This window comes from Anopheles merus, chromosome 2L, assembly GCF_017562075.2.
Source record: "Anopheles merus strain MAF chromosome 2L, AmerM5.1, whole genome shotgun sequence".
NCBI classification, from domain to species: domain Eukaryota; kingdom Metazoa; phylum Arthropoda; class Insecta; order Diptera; family Culicidae; genus Anopheles; species Anopheles merus.
Window position 1 is genome coordinate 21,513,442 of NC_054083.1, and position 21,174 is coordinate 21,534,615.

A 21,174-nucleotide genomic window follows, 5' to 3' on the forward strand; every position below is an offset into this window, starting at 1 on the left:
GTTACGGCCAGAAGCAGCCGAAGAGAATTGTTCAGTGTTGATAAATAATGTATTTTCTTTTAAATGAAGCTATAAATTCCTGAAGAAGAAGCACATTAGTGGTACCGGCAGCACCTTCGCTGGCAAAAACTGAACACGTAAGCAGATTTTTTTTCTTCCTGCTGTTTTGAATTGTTTTGCTTACGCCCTGCAATCGTTAGTGTGTGTCTCAATGTCCGTTGATTTCGCAACGGCTATACGGCTGCTAATGTCCTTCCAGCAGCAAGGTAGAAGCAAAAAAGGAAGCGAGTGAGCGCCATTCTGTCGATTCACCATTCGGAGCGCGGGCTTGCCAACCATTCGATCTTAAAGCGCACACAAAAGCGAACCATTGTAATAACAATTGAATGAACGCTCAGGAGCAGAAAACTCATTATGAGCTGAGCTTTTTGAGTTGTTTTTTTGTTTGGTTCGAGACACACGCCATAGTCCAATGTTTCGCTGTGTTCAACAGGACTCACCCCCACGAAGAGGAGGGGTAGGCGGTAAGAAGAGGACTCCCGTCGATTGTGACAATATTTTCTCCGTCCGCCTTCTCATCAGCGCTTCGTCGTCTTTCCGCCACGTGGCGCTGTCTGTTTATGTTTGCAATATTCCGTCCTTTTCCTTCGCAAATGTTCCTCCTGGGGGCACTGGCACTGGTGTTTGTTCGTCCGTTCGGTCGTCTACTCTCCCTGATACCTGGGTTCTATTTCTGGCAGGCATCTCTCACCCCCGGGTTTGTTGTCGCAGCACCCCACTAGACACATTGTCTCCGGGCGGCGGGGAAAAACTGGTATCGTGCGGACGATGAAAAAGCCATTGAGGCTGCTTGTACAAGTAGCGTCTTCATCGTCGTTGGATCCTATTAGTTTTAAAAAAGTTGTGTGCCTGCCTGCTGCTTTCGCGCTCTGTCCATTGACGTCGGGAGTTCCCTGTTTCTCCGGTTCGCGTAGGCAGCTTTCGCGTCACTTTTGCTAGAATCGATCGTGCACATAACGGCTGGCCGTCTTCTAAGGCAAAAAGTTCAATTGCATACACTCATCCGCCGGGAGCAGAAGAAAATAAGGAGGTAGGAACGAAATCGGTCGCTTAAATTGGAAAATTGTGGAAAATCTATTTGCGCGCCATCGTGTGTCCAGGGGGTCGGTAAGAAAGCAGCTGGTAAACGACGATGTGACGTGACCCCCATCCCTTATGGTCGGTCGCCCCGTCCAATCAACGTACATTGGCAGAGCAAACGTTAAACATACGGTGGCACACTGAAACACACGAGGCATAGAGCAGCAAAGCACCAGCAACAACAAAAAAAAAGTTATTAAATTAGTCTTCCGTTGGCACGGTGCCTTCTCTGGAGCCGACCAACATCACCCCGACAGAGGGATGAGTTTGAGGAGTGTATGTGTGTGGAGATTTTGCATGTCCGGAAGTGAGCATAACATTAACCAACACACACACTCGCTCGAAATAGAGCGCCTCCATTTAGCGCGGTTTTATGTGCTGGCTTGTGCTAGTATGCAGATGGCTCTGCCGCATACTGTTCAACAACGGCCGGAGCCACATACATACAGTCGCCAATGAACGCCTTCCCTGCGGCGTATGACATCCTGGTATCGGAATTGGCGAACAGTTGTTTTGAGTGTGTCTGTGTGTATGTGTGTGATTGTTTAGAAGGGAAATGGTCGTGTGGTGTGTACGGTGCATGAGCAAAAACCAAAACAAGCCCTTCGTCTTCTCGCCCGAACACGTTTGACCAGCCCCTGCACAGATTTTGGCAATTTATTGTCACCCACAAAAAACACCTGAAAACACTACGCCTGCTTTTAAAACGGAGGAAAGGCATCCAGAGTTGGTGCGAAATCGATCGATTTGGAACTCTCACTGTATTTTGTTTTTGCTCGCCTCTGGGGAAATGGGAAAAGCATTAGCTTGACCGACTCGATTGCTGCTGTGTGGATAATTCAGTTATATCGTATCACGTGTGGCTGGATACGGCATCCTGCTAGTTTTTTGTTCTCCCTGCTCAAAATTCCGATGTTAATCCACACCACATTCTTCATTGGGGAAGGTTATTAAGGCATTGTCGGCCGAGTAACAGCTATGGGGAAAACAAGCTAGAAAAGTGCAGATTTAACTCTAATCCATGTTTCAGCTCCCACGTTGTGATGGGTCGATCGATCACTAGGAATCACTACCCCTCCTCCTCCTCCTTCTCCTCCTCCTCCTCCTTCTCCTCCTCCTCCTCCTCCTCCTTCTCCTGGAGATGTGTTTTTGTGCCTTGTGTCTTGTCCTGTGCACCAGAAGTTTGAACAAAATTCGGGCTCCGATTCAGTATTCAGGCTCAGCGTAGCACTAGCAACAACACTGGACCCCCAACAGTGACATCTTCTTTGCAGATGACGTTTGGGTGTTGTTGGTGTCGCGCTGTTGTGTGCACTACAGGCGCACAGGCGCATCCTTGTGCCTATGACCTAGTTTCTCTCTTCATCAGCAGCCAATTGTTTGTTTGCTGTAGGGATCGCAGCAAATTCTGGCCGTAGAATTTTAACCAGCTCTACAAAAACACACATACTCACATACACAGAGAGACCTGATGCAGCATCGCATGAGCTTTTGGGAAGCTTCAGCTTCTTACCGCTCAGAACGGGTCACCCTTACCCCGTTTAAACGCAATTAGTGTGGCATTTTTGGTGGCTTGGTACAATAAATAATACTGTTAGAGTGGAACAAGACACAAAGGAGAAAAGACGGGAGACAAGGACACGTTCAACACCGTTCGCGACATGCCCGGGGATTGAGCATCATCAACATACGCGTTTCGTCCTGATTAGCTCTCGTTTTGGGTGAGAAATGGTGTACATATTTTTCGAGGATCTGACGCCAGTTTCGGAAGGATGTTGGGAGTGGTGTGTGTGAGAGAGAGAGGGTATTAACAGATGGATCGGATCAAGTGATGTGAAACGGGTAGACATTGACACATGATACGACGATCGGTGCGGAGGGGGGTTAGTCTGTGATGAGGCTTGGGTAATGCAATTAGAGACAACCGGCGCGAACGAGACGTGCGCTTGTTTGGTGTGGGACGTGCAATTAGAACCCCGACGGTCGAGAGAGCCGGCATTAAACATCAAAGGGAAAATGTTAAACTGTGCATGGGAAAGCATTAAGTCTTTGATGGATTGCGTAATCTTTTATCTTATTTGTCGTACTCATGTGTTCTTACACAGCGGGTCACACTTTAACTGTACACAAAACGATTGACAAAAAGGCAGTTGAGCATTTAATTATGTTGTAAGCTTGTGGATAGGAAGTATTATTTTTACTTTGTTCGTTGAACGGATGTTATTTGAGTTTCTTTGAGTTTGTTAAAGTTTTAGTAAAAAAAATGGAAACCACTCGAGCTGTATAAAAGCAATAATAAGTAGAAGTAATTCAGTACAGTGGGAAGCAGTAGTAAGCAAAAGTATAACAATGAGTTAAGAGTTAAGGAACATATAATGAGCAATAATTCAAAGTCATAAGTAGAAAGAGTATCAAACGTAATAAGTAAAGAAGAACAAAAAGAATGTTGGGAATACCGCGAGAAAAAAATAATAAGAAATAGAAGAAAAGAGTGAGAAAAAGTAATAATAAAAACAAGTAATAAATTAAAGAAAATAATAAGAAGTATAAATAAATATATAAAGAGTAATAAATAGAAGGAAAAATTAAAAAGATGGTATAATCGAAAAAAAGGAAAAATATAGAAAAAAAACACTCACAATGCTTCAACAGCTAGCTAGTTTCTAGCTGTTAAAGCTCATCCTGCACATATTTTGTGTTTTTTTTCTGTTTTACAGTGTTCTAAAACAGTTTTAATTTTACTTGTTAAACCTTTAAAACCCCTTCCTGTCGATGAATTCATTTGACCTAATTTCTCGCCATTTGTCTAAAGAACGAAACGAGTGAGAGAGAGAGAGAGAGCGAGAGAAATGAAAAAATATTTTCCTTTTCTTCTCAATTGTGTTTTATAGAAATAAAACTATCCCATCTATCGCTTCTCATAACGATGGGTACAGATGTTTGTTACGTGTCGGTCTGTGTATGTGTGTGTGAACTAGCCATTTATTATGAAAGCTTTCCTTCCTTTCCCCTTCGGGGGAAGCCTCTTTATCTTTTCCTTCAAGTAAAACTCCTCCTTTTTTAAGAATAAAAGGATCTTGCCGGGAAATAGTTGGAACTGCTGGTGGATGGATTTTATTCCTTCCTTTCTATTTTTCATTCCGTTACTTTCTGCATTAAAGTGGGCATCCATCATCATGGAGAAGAGAAGAGGAAACACACTACCACTGTGCCTCCTCCATTCGTAGGAGGTGTAGTAGCTTATTTCCTCGATATGCAAATAAGGATACTCCCAGGCGAAGGCGCGCTCTCTCTCTCTATCTCTCTCTGTCTCTAAATATGACACTGCTGCTGTTGTTCCTTTTTGTGCTTTCCAATGTGGTCCAACTGGTGCGCGTTGCTGTGATTTGTTTTGCTATGTTAAACATACCGATGCTCCCTTGGTACATGTCCGTGTCCTTACCTCCTTCACAAACGACTTTCGCCACTTTCCTTCACTGCTCTTGTTTATATATTTTAACTCCCTTCCCACCTTTCTCCCCTTCCGCAGCTTCCCACGCAAAAAAAACGACAACAAAATAGTAGTCATTAGTCATGGTGTTTTCTTGTTGCGTTTTTTGTTTCAAATTGTTGCCATTGTTGCTGCCGTTGTTGCCGTTTTCTTGTTACACTGTTTCTTCTCGTTGCTCTGTTTTAATCGTTCGTTGTGTTTCTTTTACTATTGTGTTTCTTTTTTCTTTCTTTTTCTTCCATTTCTTTTCTTTCACCTCACCACCAACGCCCTTTCCTACTCTCTCGTATCAACGTAATTTGCAAATAAAAAACAAAACTCTCTCGTTTTGTGCAATGTGCGCGCGTGTGTGCGATTGTATCCGTGTGCCTTACTATGTATGTGTGTGTGTGTATGTTGCCACTCCTTCGCGCTCAGTAGATAAACTCCGGAACGTATAAATATAAAAAGCGAGCCTTTTTGTGTCCCTTGTCGGTTGCATAGGAAGCTCACTAGCAGCGGCTAAAAAGGCTCTAACTCTTTGACGTAGTCGGAAAGGAGATAGCGGTGTGACCTCTCTCTAGGCGCAGAGCAAACATTTTGGTGTGGTGCAAATTGAAATTAACGGCTTCGCAAAGTTGCGACAAAATAACAACGACGACGACGAGCTCAGAGAACACGCAGAAAAATATAAAAAACGCACACACACACGACTGCAAATCCTCGAGAGCAAACAGGAAGCAAAGAACGGCACTAAAACGCTCTAAGGACGAACGCTCTCGACGACGACGGCTGTTTGTTGTGTTTTTGCTTTGCAGGTGAATGTATATTGTTGTTTGTTGTTTGTATCCACCCTCCAGAGAGCAGCAAAAGCAAGTCTAGCAAGACAAAGGTGGTGTGACAAGGTGAAACCTTCCAGGAAGTGTACCGGAAAGCACGAGATTGTCCTGCGGAAGTTCCAGATTCGAGCCATAAATCAGGGCCAACTGTTGTTGTTGGTTGGTTAAGGAGAAGGAGAGAAAAAGCACGAAATAGTAAGGGAAGCCGTTGGAATGAATCAAATTCGTGTGCTGTAAAAATAAAAGCAGTTGTTAAGCAGTCGTGTCCCGGTGACTTGTACAACAAGAAGAGGGAAGCGTTCTTCAGTAGTCCATTTGTGGCAAAGCAAAGCCCGCCAAAAGAAGGAGTTCCATGTGCTGCATTAAAACCACTGAGCACACTTAAGCTAGCCGGAGCAGCAAAAAGCCTTTCTACTACTTTCTTCGAGTAAGCTTTTAGCTCCTACAAATAATTATAGAAAGCGGGATTTAGCGATCCACACACACACACATCCATCTAAATCAAGCGCACGCACGCACGAATCCACAAACACATCGAGAGAACAAGGATAAAGTGCGCCACAACCTTTCCGTCTCTTAGCTCTCGAACCCGGTTCGTTTCTGGTTGTGGGTTCGCCCAACGGCATCCACCACCAACCTACCCTCCCACCCCGGGCATCAGGCTTCTTCAGCGTGCAAGGTAAAATCCCCCCCGGCCTCACGACGGATCCGTACCCGGCAGCACTGCACAAAATGTCCATACCGACCCCGGCTGGGCAGCTTGACGGGGCGGCCCTGGCGGCCCCCAAGTACGGGACGCTCATACCGAACCGGGTGTTTGTCGGTGGAATCAGGTAAGTGTGCCGCCGTTGGCACCACTCTTTACTGCTACTCTTCTGTGTGTGTGTGTGTGTGTGTGTGTGCGGACGCGTATGTTACTCAACCACCAGAGAGTGTTACGCGTTGTTTTTTTTTATTCCGGTTCCGGTTACACTGTTTTCACGTTCTTGTTGCGTTACTGCGTTTTTAGTTAATCGTTCACACTTACTCTGTTCCTTTGCCCGACGGAAAACCCATGGTTTCACGTTCGTTTCGGGGTTTTCTTTTGTACATTTAAGCTCTCTTGTGTTCAGAATTAATGTATCTTTTCCCCACAAACATTCACACACTGAACGACCGTGTTCCATGTGTAAGGTTATTTGTACATTTTAATTAGAAGAAATGTTAAACAAAACATGTAAAATGTGTTAAAACATTGACGGACTAATGTTTAAAGTTTATGGTCAGTTAAGCTCCTTTACTTTCTTGTAAAATTGTCAGATGTAAATTAAAATCGACCTCTAGTCTCTTTTCATGGATTTATTTAACCGCTCAAGACTATGGACAGGTTCATTAAAATCACTCATCACTGGTTTGAAAAAAAAGAGAAAGAAAGTAGATTCCTCATTGTCAATTAAGAAAGGAAAAACACACACACTAAATCGAATGCAAAGATAGAAGCAAACACATACAACAGGTGTGCCTGTAGAACACTGTATTAGTTCTTCTCCTCCCGTACGATCTAACCATGCTCTTGCTCTATTGTCTTTTCCGTTTCCCCCCGTTTCTATCCCTCTCCTTTCTTTCCCAGTGGCGATACGACGGAAGCCGAGCTGTGCCGTCTATTTTCATCGTACGGTAACGTCAAGTCGACCAAAATCATCGTGGACCGGGCCGGCGTCAGCAAAGGGTACGGTTTCGTGACGTTCGAGACGGAGCACGAGGCACAGAAGCTACAGAACGATGTGAGTTTGCGATGCGTATCGTGAGGAGGGGACATCTTACCCCCCCCCCCCCCCTCCCTCCATCCAAAACCGATCTTACCCCAAAAGATGCAAAACCGTTTGTTGTGTCATTCTTCTTTCGTCCTTTCTTTTTCCCATTTCTCGTTTGATAACGCTCTTGTTTTTGATTTGTGTGTTTTCCTTCCCCCCTTCTCGCTGTGGCGACGGCCAGTGTGATTGCATTGTGCTGCGGGACCGCAAGCTAAACATTGCGCCGGCCATCAAGAAGCAGACCCTGTGCGCCACGAACGGTGCCGTGTACTATGCTGCCACCCCGCCAACGCCAGCCATCAACAATATACCGATCGAGCAGTTCGCCACAGTCTACCCGCCCGGTGTGCCAACCATGTATCCTCCCACGTTGCCGTATCAGCCGTTCTACCAGTACTACAGTGTGCCAATGGTGAGTGTGCAACGCCAGAAAGAGGAGCGAATGCCCTTTCTCCACTTCCACAGGCAGGCGGCTGTGTGTCAAGGGAACAGGACTTCATCCTTCCCGTCCTCGTGTCAGATGCATTTCGGTTGGTCTATATTATGTTTTTCTGTTCTTGTCTTTTCTTTCTCCCCCACTGGTCCCCAATGCTTTCCCCCCACAGAACGTTCCCACCATCTGGCCTCAAAACTATCAAGGTAAGTTGAGTTCGAAAGGATGGCATTCTCCCGCCGCTTTTCTTATTCTCGTATGAAGTATCAGTAAAATAGTACGAACACAACACATTGCATAACTTCAGGCGTTTAGTTTTGGAGCAAATTGTAATAAGGGAATGCGGTGCGAAATGGTCAGGTGTGGCGAAGCGGACCACGTACGTTATGGGTAAATGTATTAAAATGATTTCTAATGGTTGAAAAGCAATAAGTACAAATTATAATGTACATCATTAACGAGTTCTGCCCTAATATTTACCAATGAATGAATAAATTAGGATATACAGTTAAAGATTAAAATGATGCGATTTTGACTTTCAAAGTTTCGAAAATAAGCATCGTAAGAACTTGGCAAATAGGCACAGAAAATTAAGGATGTTTGTGCAACCCAATGATACTTATGTTGGATTTCCGTTAAAAAAAGCATTAAACATTTAAATTGTTTTCTCGGCTTTCGCAATCCATGTTTGTTAAATGTTTCCATTTATTGCATAAAACACTTAATTAAATCGAAACCCCCATTTTCCAACAATATTTTGGCTTAAAAACATATTATTCGACACACGCGAAAATTAGAGTTACGCAAATGTCTCCCAATTCGGGGAAAGACTGTATAGTTAAATATCTCTAAGATGAAGTTACTAACTGTAGGTCCCTTGAAAATTCGCCTTAAAGAGAGTTTACTGCATATAGGTTACAACACGTATCAAAATAACAGAGACAAAAGCAACGCATGCGTATGGAAAACTACTACCATAGCATCGAAAAGCCATTCAGTTGCCTGATAGTACGAAATCACTAGCTGGGACAACAAAACTTTCTTTGCTGTTGATGCTTACTTTGCCGCTTTGTTTCGACGCTTGGTCATTTTGGCCTCATACTATAATCTTGCCTTACATTTGAGGCTTTTAGTAATCTTTGGACAACATCAAATTGTTTTAGATTCCGCTATTAGTTATATTTCGTAAATAAAGGGTTAAAGCAACCATTATTTTTTCATCTCCATTTGGCACAACAACCGTTGTCGGTCAAGGCCTGCCTGTACCACTAGTGGGCTTGGATTTCAGAGACTTACTGATTACGCATAGCAGGATAGTCGGTCCGACGTACGAGGGCACGGTCCATTTGGGGCTTGAACCCACGATAGCATCCGTTACTGTCTAAACATCAAGGTTAAATGATATACTATATGAGATACGGGGCAAAATTTTTAACATGACCATTTGCCCCATGTTTCGCTAAAATTCCAATAGTAGATACCATACATTGCATAATGTTCGGTTTTAGATCATATTGAATTTGTTGATTGGGGAACGGTGAACGTTAGCGGTAAACCGTTAGCGTTAGAACCGGTTTGTTCATACCGCTTCTATAGTTATTAGAATAATCACACAACGTAGGAGAACTTCAAGAAGAGAACATCGGAAATAAAATTGAGCAGAATTCACTACCGCGATTAACACTCACACCACTGAGACGATCCGAACACATAACTTTAGGTGTTAAGCTTCATTTTGTGGAGCAAATTAAATGAATTAATTTTTGTCACGCTCTTCTCGCGTAATGAATGTTATACCTTTCAGTTATATTACCTTTCTTTTGTTAGTTTGTGAACGAATTGAATCTGAAATTACTTTTATATCCTCAGGAATCTACCCGTGCTAAGCGACAGCTGCGGTGTGCGCGTACGTGGACGACAATGAAGCATATATAGAGTAAAGAAATGATATAAGACTATAAAGCGCGAACAGTTGACAGGTGAGATCAAGTCTCATCATGCTAACCATGCAACGGAATAGCGGTGCCGCAGTAGGAAGCGGACAGGCAGCGCAGCAGCAGTAGCAGCAGCAGCAACAACAGCAACGACAACAGCAGTACCAGAAGATCGCGAACAAAACAAATCTTATTTATTATCAGTCAGTCACATTTATACCGACTGCGTGGAGGTTGTAGCGCAAACCAGAATCAGAAGAATATTACAATCGATGTATAAACAGTATAACTAGAATCGGCAGACGGTTAATGGAACCATAGGATAGGAGAGCGTGCTATGAAGCCGCAGTACGATAAGCACGAACAGTGGAACTATGAGCGGAACGCTGAAGTACTCCGCAACAAAACAACGTGTGGTCAATCGAACGGTGAAGCAATAACGTTACAAACGCGTGGACAAAAATCGGTGAGCTTATGAGTTTGTTCTTCTGTACTTATAGCGCAGTGCGCATGTAGGATGGAACCGTTTGTTGTTTTGTTCCGTTTTTTTTTTGGTAGCAGGATACGGGCAGATACACTTCTGGCCCCTGTCGCAGAGTATTATGTCGTACGAAACAAGAACGCAGCGTACTATCAAAACCCGAATGCGTAATAAGCAAGGTGGCGTTAAAAGCTAGTCTTTCTACCATGACGCGCGCTGTGTCATGCAGCGGATACTTAGCGAATTGCATTCAGCAGTGTAAGGAGCGTCAATTTAAGCGTGCGATCTGTCGCTGGGAGGTACGTGTGTCATAGGGTATCTCATGTACGTAAACATCGCATGGTATAATCCTCATCCGGAAGGGAAAACACAAGTCAACAATGCTGTCTTTGCCAAACACACACTCGCACACGTTAATGGTCCCAACAGCCGTCCCCAAAGTCGCCGACGTTGATGGTGTGAATGCGGATGATGATGATGTGTGGAAAAGTTTCGATATCAATTCTCCTGTACACGGCGAACGCTGCACGTTCTTCGTCCCACGGGTGCAAGCGAAAGATACTGTGACACCGAAATGACTCGTCGATGGAGTTGTGACTAAAGATCTAGGGAGAAGGGGAAAAGGAGCCGTCGATGCGCTGTCTCATTATACGTTAATATCGTCAGGGACGTAAGACGCATACACACATGCACGAAAGCAATGGTTTAGAGAAGAAAAAGGATCAGGCTGTGAAGAGAAAGGAGAGATTTCTACCGGTTAGGATAATAGCAGGGCCTCGTGACCGTGAGTAAGCGAAATGCAAAGGATGTTGAACATCCCGCTCCTGCTCGCGCTCTATCGTTAGCATCCCCCAAGAGTGTGAATACAAAAAAAGCAACGGTATTCGAGAAAAGGAAAACAATATGATCCAACTAGAACCTATAGGATCAAGCAAAAAAAAGGGGCAAGGCTTTGCGCTTCCATTTACATCAAAAACTCATCGCGGCACAACTCCACCGTTGGAGCGGGCGAAGGAATGTAGCGTAGCAGCAGCGCACAGACACATATTCCATCACGATTTACTGCGCTCACATCTCACCGAATCGAAGTAATTCAAACCGTCAGGGCAAAAAGTTACATTCAGACAAGTCAACAAAGGAAAGCAGAAAAAAGTAAACCAGGAGCGGCGTACAGCATTAACATAGAAACACACATTTTCCTCGGCGCACAAAAGAAGGCATCGAGTAATAGGTAAGCAAAGGATAATATGCCTCTCTAGTCATCTAAAGAGCGCAAAAGGAAGTGAAGGTAACACGGTGGTGTACGTTGCTTTCTGCGTTGGGTACGGCGGAAAAGTTGTATCCACACCAACCGGATATGTATACATTCAGGCAGGGACAAACAGAGAGGAACGGTAGGGTGTGATGCGCAAGTAAAACAAAAGCGAAACGAACTCGCTGTCTCTTACTCTCTCTCTCTCTCCCTTGACACGACGGAAGCTGTACAGGTTGAAGCGCTCACCGAAATATATACGCAAGCAGGCGGCAGAAAGATAGCAATCCCCTTTGCATTTTCCGGCTTGTAGCTGCAAGTCGCGAGGGAATTTGCCCGCACCGAAGAAGAAAGGGTCCTCCTATGCATTTGTGTGAACATTTTTTCTGGATGTTCCGACTGTTGGGTGCATCGTGGTAAGGGCAGAAGTAAAGTACTACCCGCTAGTCCATCTAATTTTGGAGCGTACCTCCCACGTGGTACATTGCTGTTTATCTTTGGGTGTGTTGCGTGTTTGCGCTCCTTCCTTTGTGGTGTTGTGGAGATTGTTCGATGCCAAAAATCAAAACAAAACAAAAACTTCTCCGGAAATATCTTTGGCTCTAAGGCTTTGCGTACAGCAGGGAAATTGAACGAACTTTAGTTCCTGCGCAAAAGTGAATATAGAAACTTTATGTGTTGCGCGACCCGCGCTTACTGTTGGTAGACTTGGACGCTTTTGCAGGAGGACGAGCGTAAGATGTGAGAATATACTGAGATTCTACGCACAGGAGTGTTTGATTCACGGATCCTAACACCTAGGGCGATAATAAGATTTACATGAGTGAGAGTAGAAACTGCATCATTGCAATATTTGCTTTAGCTCGTACCCGGTTTTACGTGCGCCGCGCCCCCATGTGGTCCGAATGTGATATTCCGATAACCGAGCAGAGGAAGAAGCACGTGCGATAATATACATATACTACGTGGTGGTGGTTCCCCATTCACCATTGGTGGGTGTGTGAGCGTGTGTACGCTAGGTACGCAGCAGCCCCAGTTACTTATACTGTGCACCGTTGATTTCTTACCTTGTGCCAGCGACGTGGTCAATAATGATGTCTTTTTAAGCCGGTTAGAACAATGGCAAAGTAATATTAGCAGAAAGATGGGGGATAAACTCAAATGTATCAGCTTTTATCCGTTTTGCATTACCTTCTTCTTGATGTGTGTATGCGTAAAAAGGCGCGTTAGCACAATGTAATATCAAAACTACACAAAGATGATTTTACCGTAACCTATCACAAATAGCAATAGTCGCAGAACGACAAACTTTCACACAAAACTAATGTGCGCTGTACGGCGCCCTTTTTATAGTAAAGAGAAACCTCCAATAACTCAATAACCTACCTAGCGAGTGTAGTGCAGACGCGAAACTCAAGCCCCATTATTAGTATTGCATTCAATAAGCTGAAGAAAAAAACACAAAGAAGACCGATATGTTGTGAGCCTAAAGCGCATGTTGTTACATTTGGTGCTAGCATTTTGGACGCTATTTTGCATGAAAAAGAAAAACACAGCCACGCAAAATGAGCTTCCGGCGTCACATGCCGCGCGCATCGGAAAGTGATTGGCGAAAGCGATCATCCATCAAGCCGATCGGACCCATAAGGCGCCCTTCCACGGAGATGCCCATTAGGCTGTCTTGCACGTTCTTGTTCCGCCGTGCTGCCTCTCTCTGTGTGTGTAACGGGCTGGGCAACTTTTTTGTGTGAGGTTTCTTTTTAAAGCTGTTTCCCGTGTGTGAGCCCGGGGGAGGGAAAACCCGGTCAATGATTGATGAGACTTATTACATCGAATTCGGAAACTGTCGGCGCTTGATTTGATATGTGTAGCGCATATGCACGCCCATATACGCGGCACCAGGTGGCTGGAATATTAGCAATTAAATAGTGACACAATTCTAACGGCACAGCTACTTAAAGGGTGGAAGCTGGTGGTGCCTAACGACGCCTTGCCGTAGATGGTTTATAGTTTCAATTCAGGATCTCTTAGACACCACCGGCCAACGGTGTACTATAGCAGAGGAAGGCGTTTAGGATGCTAATTCCCTTTTCCCGTTCGTTAGCCGCGCATCTTGCCTGACGTGTACTTTCTTGCCACCTCAGTTCGATGAGTCGAGATTGCCGAAAGCCCCCAATAGTGTTTAGCTGAACTCTACTTGTTTGCTGCTGTGTGGTGGTGGTAACGTTACATTCGTTCCACCCACGCAGCATCCTTCCTCATCCCCCGTAGCAGCAGCAGTCGTCTTTCGTTCAGTTTCTGCTAGCCACCCCGCTATGAGAGGGTATGGTATGAGTTGAAGCTTTTTTTGATGTCGAATTGCCGTAGTGATTCTGCCCGATTTTGACGCCGAATCGGGGGGATGGAGGTAAGTGAAGGATTAGCCTGTTGCCAGAGCTTAGGTGCAGCTGCGGTAATGTGTGCGTGTGTGCAACCGGTGGCGCAATATTTCTGCCGTTCTGGACGCGGCGGACCTACTTAAGTAAGACAAATGACACTCTCAAGCAAAGCAATTGTAGCGAATTATAGCGGTAAGGTGCGCGTAGCAAATGGGTCTGGAAGACTACCGGGCTACCTCGGGTGAGCGAAGATGCGGTAAAAAGAGTGTGGTGAGGGGTCACACCTCACACCAAATAGTGCTTGTGTGTAATGATTCTCTGCTGCCATGCCACACGCTGATAATCAGGTTTCATCAGTTTAAAATCAGTTTAGTTTAGTTTAGTCACTTTGTTATCGATGGTTGCGATCGAACCTCCTCCCGACGACCCCCCTTCGTTGAATAATCATTAAAGCGCGGTGCATTGTAGCACCATTTGTTAACTCGTTTGTCCCAAAGACAATGTTGAAAATCGATGCGAATTAAGGTCGCGTTAATGCGAACGTTAGATTTGCGCCAATGTCAAACCGTTATCTCCTGCTGCTAAATGTTTTCTGTTTTAGTTGTTGTGGCGGTGAATATTTTGTTGTTTTTCTGTTTTTTTTCCGTTGATCTTCCTCGTCCTTGCTTTGATTTCACCCATCAGAGTGTGTGAATGCCACCGAACCGCCGTGGTGTACACCATGTGGTTTAGTAATTCGAAAGGTATGCCAAGCACACTCGCACAAGCAATTGTTGAGCATTTTTTTAATTTTCACGCTGACGAAACATTGCTAGTTTTTGTGTGGGTTGTGGGGTAAAAGTGTGGTAATTGATCAGTTGGGAAAGCAAAGCATCACCACAAGATGGATGCAATGTTCGGCTCACAACAACTAATATGCGATAATGAGACTGCGTCAAACGTGGTAAAAAAATAGCACGAAAGACACAATGCGGAGTTGGTAAATGTAACAACAACAAAGAAGAGAAGTAAACAAGCGAAACAGGCGGCAAAGTTATGCGGCGAACGCAGATAACTCTTTATTATTTTAAGAGCAAAACCTAAACGGGAAATAAAACTATTGAAAGGAGGATAAGAGTGCATAGAGGGAATGAAGCAACTGGAAAAGCAAACATAACCTAACAATCTAGTAAATAAAAACATACTGTAGCGAACAGATATAACAACACAATCTAAACTCTTAGCGGTAGGACACACAAAGAAAGTGCAACACATTAGAGCAAACTTTCAGCGAGAGAAGAAAAAAAACGGATACGAGACAAATAAAAATACAAATAGAAATGCAATATAAGCAGCAGTAAAACCAATTTAATTACATCCTTAACAATCGCGTTAATTGGCGAAGGTGAAAAGGAAAAGTTCTTTCACAATTACTAGAGACAGAAAGAACATAGTGCTCTAACCAAATGGCGTCTAAACATCAATAGTAGAAACAAAAAAAACTGCAAAAAGATTGCGATAAAACGGAAGAAACAAATATTAAAGCGTACCGATAGCACACAACATCACATCGAAAAAGAAAAAAAAAAGTAGCCAACAAAAAAACCGTAGCAAAACCAAAACAAAGCACCTTAATAGAAAAGCATGATGCAAATGATGCAAACAGATTGCAAAAAAAAACACGTAACGTCAACGCCATCATGCAAGCAGCAGATGGAGCCATTCCCCGCCTGATGCAAGCTCATACACCATAGTGTGTTTGACACCATGTGATTGAGCTGGATGTGATCACAACTACACGTACAGAACAAAATCGATTGAAACAGCTAACGTACACTAAATGAAACTAATAAACCATGAAACCACCTCCATCAATCGCACACAGTACAGATCACGTCAAAATTTCACACACACACACACAGTACAGTACATGAAAATGCCACACGAAAGGCGCACACGCGTTGTGCGTAGTGCACAGTTGAGAAAATGTATATCAAAGGTTTCAAAACATGCAAAAGTGCGCGAAATGTTTTGATATGAAATTTATTGTTATTGTTGACACAGAGCAAAGGTGTGTGTGTGTATGTGTGCGTGTGTGTATGTGTGTTGATGTGATAGAGAAAGGGTTAGAGAAATGCTAGATAAACAAGAAGAATCCGGAAGAATAAAAGCCAACCTAGGTTCCATGGGAAAGATGATCTCCAACACATCACATAAAGCAAAAGGACAGGAAAAGCAAAGATCTTGACTGCAGGGAAGGATGGTCGGTTATAATTAATTGTTGAACTAAGATCGCTCAATATTTCTTCACACACACACACGCGCGCGCGCGCGCGCGTACAGGCACACACACACGGACACTCTTGGAGGTTGTTGATTAGTGCATTGTTAGGAAGAAGCGGTTCGTGTGTTATTATTTCATTTTTTAAAACGGTGAAATTAAACGTACGCAAACACACATGAATTGCAAAAAGGATCTCGCCGGAATTCATAGCGAGCGATTCGCGATAATAGGGGTTGGAAAACAGAGTAATAAAGAAAATGGGCGCGCTCAGCAAGAGAGAGAGAGAGAGAAAACAAACAACAACAACGCAAACAATGCAAAACGATTGGAAAATCCAAAAGTAATATTTGTGATATATTTGCCAAAACCAAATGCAAAACAAAACTGATAAAAGAAAGCAGCACAGCAAAAGAAGTAATCATTGTTTAGTGGACGTGCTCCTCCTATACCCGGCGAACCGAACCCCGCCCGGGCGGTATTGTTGTCAACTAGGTTAGGTTTGTTGAAAAGACCCCTTTTTGCTGTGTGCGGTGCAAAATTTTGTGGATACTTTTTCTTTGTTCCGTTTTTTTGTTGTTGTTTTTTGGATAACAAAATACGATGGGAAATGAAATTCTTTTCCCAGTACGATTGATGCTCTCTTTGTCTAGTACATATTGGCAAATCAGATGGCTTCCATTAGAGACACGGTGATTGTTTGTAACTGAAGTGTTAGGGACATCGTTTTTTTTTTCGTCAAATATGATCATCAAAGTTCAAGGATCATCAGAACCTCTGATCAAACTCTCTCATTCATTCGCCATTTTCATGCACGCTTTAGTGGCAAACGAGTTTAGGCAACTTGTAGAGAGCTATCGGTAGAAGTATCTGTGCTTTGTTTGCAGCTTATTCATGGCCATGGGAAACTGTTCGGAATTGAACATGATATCGATATTGAACATGATATAGCAAACAGTTTGTGTACTTTAATTGCACCTCAACTTTACATATGTTGGCCATCATGTATCATCTGTCTGCGCGCTTAGCAGTAAATTGCTTGGTTCCTAATTTGTTGCTTATTTGCTTATTGTCATACATTCATAAAGTCAACGATTTAACGGGTTCGTTTGGTTAAGCAAATTGCAATCGTTACCATGATTAAAACGTCTCTGCTTACTTACTATTTGATGCGAACGCTTCTTCTCTCTTGCCAATCGTATCACCACGAACACACATCGGACGAACTGTTGTTGCTTCATCTCATTTTACCAATGATCAGTGACGATAGAGGGATTAGAAGAAGAAAAACAGAGAACGAAAAAGGAAGGAACCCCATACAGAAACGTATAAAATCATCCATGTTATAGTAGATCATCCATCAGCTACAATGCATGGTCGTTGTTTGTGAGCCGATTCTAGCCGGCAGACGAAAAGATATAACTCTTAATTGCCCTAAATCTAATCTAGTGGATCGCTGATGGTGGCGGTTGGCGGAACGAAAAAGGACATTTTAAAACGAATATATAATGTGCTCTAGTACGAAAACCTAAACATGTAAGAAACCTAAGTAAACAAATAAACAAAAGAAAAAGAAACTACACACATACACATTAATAATATTATCTCTATTGAGATATAAAAGCATACATTATTTATTTAAAAACAAAACGGCTAGCGGTAGATCAACGGCGCGGACAAAAGGAAGGAAGAGATAAAGAATAGCAGAGCGAACAAAACAAAAAAAAACATGACGAGAAAACAAGAAAAAAGAGACAATGTGCACGCGCAGAGATGACATAATATTGAAATGGAAAATCTAGCCAGACGAGAACGTGAAAAGAATGAACTAAAGTCTAATTTATTTATATATAATATACTATATACAGATAAACGTAAGCAATAAAAAACAAAAGTAGAGAAACTGATAAGTCAACCCGACAATGGCAAAGTAAAACTGAAAACGAAATTTAAACCATAAATTAGTCGAAACGGTGTGAAGCACGGTGGCAAGCGTAAAACAGAACAGAACAGAAAAATAACACAGAAAAACGTGTGAGATGCATTATGAAAAGAGTATAATAATCGATATATACCAACACTTATATATATATACATTAAATATATACAAAGTAAACGAACCCTAGAGTGTAAGGTACTAGTGAACAACACAAAAACAAAGAAAACACAAAATGAAAGCACATTTTATTCCCCATCATTGGGAGGGGGAGAAAAAAAACACATTCATTACGTCAATCTCCATACCTCCTCATACGGACACATTTCACGTCACATGAAAACACTCTTAACCAAACCACTCCCTTAGATGGTTAGAAATGTAAGGAAAGACACTGGAGGAAGTAAAGGAATAAACAACTGAAAATGCATAAAACTCACTCAATCTTACCATACAACTGACACTGACAGAGACAGAGAGAGAGAGACACGTTATCTAATACATCATGTATCGGCAGGATGCCAACGGAAACGATGATATTTTTTAAAAATATTATACCTATACACATGCCGCGATGGAGAAGAAAGCATGGAAGCAGATACTGTAACGACAAATGAATTGGTTTGGTTAGGAAAGGCCAACGGTTAGACAATGATATGAGTGTTTGTATGTATATGTGTGTGCGTTTAAGAGAGTGTGCACCGCTGGGACAACACCACCGTAGTGAAACGTCGGTAGAAACACACACACATACGCATTATTGAATAGTAAAATTGGAAAGACGGTAGGGATTGGGATGCCAATGGCTATGATGAAGTGAGAGTAATAAAATAATTAGGAAAATGAAATAATTTATACAATAAACAATCCGATAGCAACGCGGTGAAACATTTGGAGTGAAATCTAAAACAGTAGAAATTGAAGGAAATAAAAAGAAGGAGAAAAAAACATATATGATATATACAAAATAACGAATAGTAAGAAAAAAGAGAAGAAACAAAAACGAAAAAATAAAAAAATAAACACAAACACACACAACCCTTAACAAACTCTCTTGTAGATGGTGCAAAACTAAAGCAAACAAAACAGACAGCCACACACCATTCTCTTATACAGAACATAAACACATGCATATAGTAATATAATACAGAAGAACCCTGAGAACACAAACACAAACATTATGAAGAAACAACCTAACGGATGAAATATATTCAAACTGTCGGTGATATTTTTAGATTATAGATAATACGAAAGAAAGTGAAGAGAGTCTGTCAAAGGCGACAAAGACGGGCACGGTAATAGTGGATGGAAGTGAGCAAAAGTGAACCGGTATAACACATAATAATATTAAAGTAATTGATAGCAAGTAATAAAATAAATGAAAATGAAAAGGTGAAGAAGCAAATGGAACGAATGACAAAAAAAAAAGAAAACCCCTCCTCCTACTAATTATACAACACAAACACAGATGCACACACTTACACAAAAAAACACATGGAAGGAAAAATTGTGAAATGAATAATTGAAAAGAAAATGAAGTGGACTCGAAGAAGACGAAAATAGTTGTAAAAAAACATCTAAACAAGTTGTTTTTTTTTATTTTCTTCTGATTGCTTCGAGAAAATCAGCGAAAACAAAGGCATATAACTGTTCCTATCGTTTGAACTTGGAGACGTGTTTCCCTTTTGATTGGTTTGGCAACATAAAAACGCAAACAGGGCAGTACTAATCTGAGGTACTACTATTGTACGGTATGCAATATTGTTCATTTTTGGTTTGCAGCTCTTTTCGTAAAACAACTCGAGCGTCGTTATTGTTTTCTCTTCTATTTTTCTCTTCCTTTTGTTTGTATCTCTTTTAATCAGTCGTGAGAATCTTGGTAGAGTGAGAATAATGGAGTTCATCATTTTTTTGTCGCTTCAAAACGTTAAGTTAAATTAATTGCACGTACATATGCTTTCTATTTTGTTATTTCATTTTAATCACCCAAAAAACAAGAGCGAGCTCAGCTCTGCAAATTTTATCAACCAATGGACAATAATGAAGGGCAAAAGCAAAGGAAGGAAACGAGGGAAAAACTGAAAATCGTGCATCGAAAACTGGTGGTTAGACACACTTAGACACTTGGACACAATAATTCGGGAAAAAACGGATCTAAAACGGTCTTCTAAAAAGCAATTCGATACGGAATAGTTTTATTTTTTTAGGTATATGGAATGTTTAGGAGGGAACTAGGTTTTACACCAAATTCAGCTACATTAAACACATACACACACAAATGCAAACACATACACATAGTTTGTTGAACAAAAATAGAAAAATCTACACGCACACACATACAAACAAACACAAACTTAAGTGAAACAATTTTACACATTTATAGGAATATACATATGTATGTATACAAGAAAGTGGAGCAAATAAGGAATGATAGCAAACAACAACACAGCGAGAAAGAAAGAAAGAAAAAGAAAACATTGCCCTAATGATGGAGATAATGTTGCGGGTCGCGAAGCATGCTCTTCTTCTTCCATCATGACCCCATCATGCATTTGCCATTGAGCAGGCATAGTTCCACATCGATGTTAGTTTCTTGTTTTTTTTTGTGTTGTTTGTATCTATGTTCCCGTAAGACGAACTACGTGTAGCTCAAATTGTTGCTAATATTTTGGGAAAAATTGGAAATTAGAATGTGGGACAATACAAATATGCGATGCCAAATTTCGTTCGAAACGCGCGAACATTTGCTTAGCGTTGAGCGTTAAGTGAAAGGAGTTACGGGGAAATGGGAAAATGTTTAATAACAGTTGTATTATAGACGACATTTGTGAAGTAAAATGGGTAAACAACCATCGATCAGAAGGAAAGTAAGAAAGTAAAGGAAATAGTAAAAATTTGAAAGCAAGTGCAAGAAAGAGGGTTTATTTGCATGTAGAACAATTGAACGAGGAATATTATTATTGACAGGGCAACACACACACATTGACACACATACATACACACGCACACAGACACGCAGGTGTAACTATGGTTTTGTAACAGGAGCGCCCTTATCGCTAATAATTTATTATAATACCACCTTACTAAGTCGTCCCATTACTAACTCGTTCGTTAAACTTTGCGAGCTTACTGCCCGAGACGACTGATAAGAGTACTGATGACTTGGTGAAATGAAAAAAAGAACAACAACAACGCCCAATATCTAAAGAAGGAAAACAAAATACTGATTATTATTATGTTTAAATCGGTTTTAATTAAT

General features: G+C 42.0%; 1 protein-coding gene across 17 annotated transcripts in view; it reads left to right on the forward strand.

Annotated features, from left to right (window-relative positions):
• LOC121593520 (protein boule) overlaps nucleotides 1-21,174 on the forward strand; it is a 61,277-nt gene that overhangs the window by 35,183 nt on the left and 4,920 nt on the right. For 7 of the 17 annotated variants that reach the window (XM_041915908.1, XM_041915915.1, XM_041915913.1 and 4 more), the window contains 5 exons: nucleotides 5,051-6,281; nucleotides 7,058-7,211; nucleotides 7,423-7,653; nucleotides 7,823-7,880; nucleotides 9,544-21,080. In XM_041915908.1, coding sequence (XP_041771842.1) covers nucleotides 6,181-6,281; nucleotides 7,058-7,211; nucleotides 7,423-7,653; nucleotides 7,823-7,880; nucleotides 9,544-9,560 — 561 coding nt within the window. In that variant the 5' untranslated portion in view covers nucleotides 5,051-6,180 and the 3' untranslated portion in view covers nucleotides 9,561-21,080. Of the gene's footprint in view, nucleotides 1-5,047; nucleotides 6,282-7,057; nucleotides 7,212-7,422; nucleotides 7,654-7,822; nucleotides 7,881-9,543; nucleotides 21,081-21,174 lie in introns of those variants that run through there. The other 10 variants (XM_041915918.1, XM_041915919.1, XM_041915920.1 and 7 more) reach the window with 8 other exon arrangements.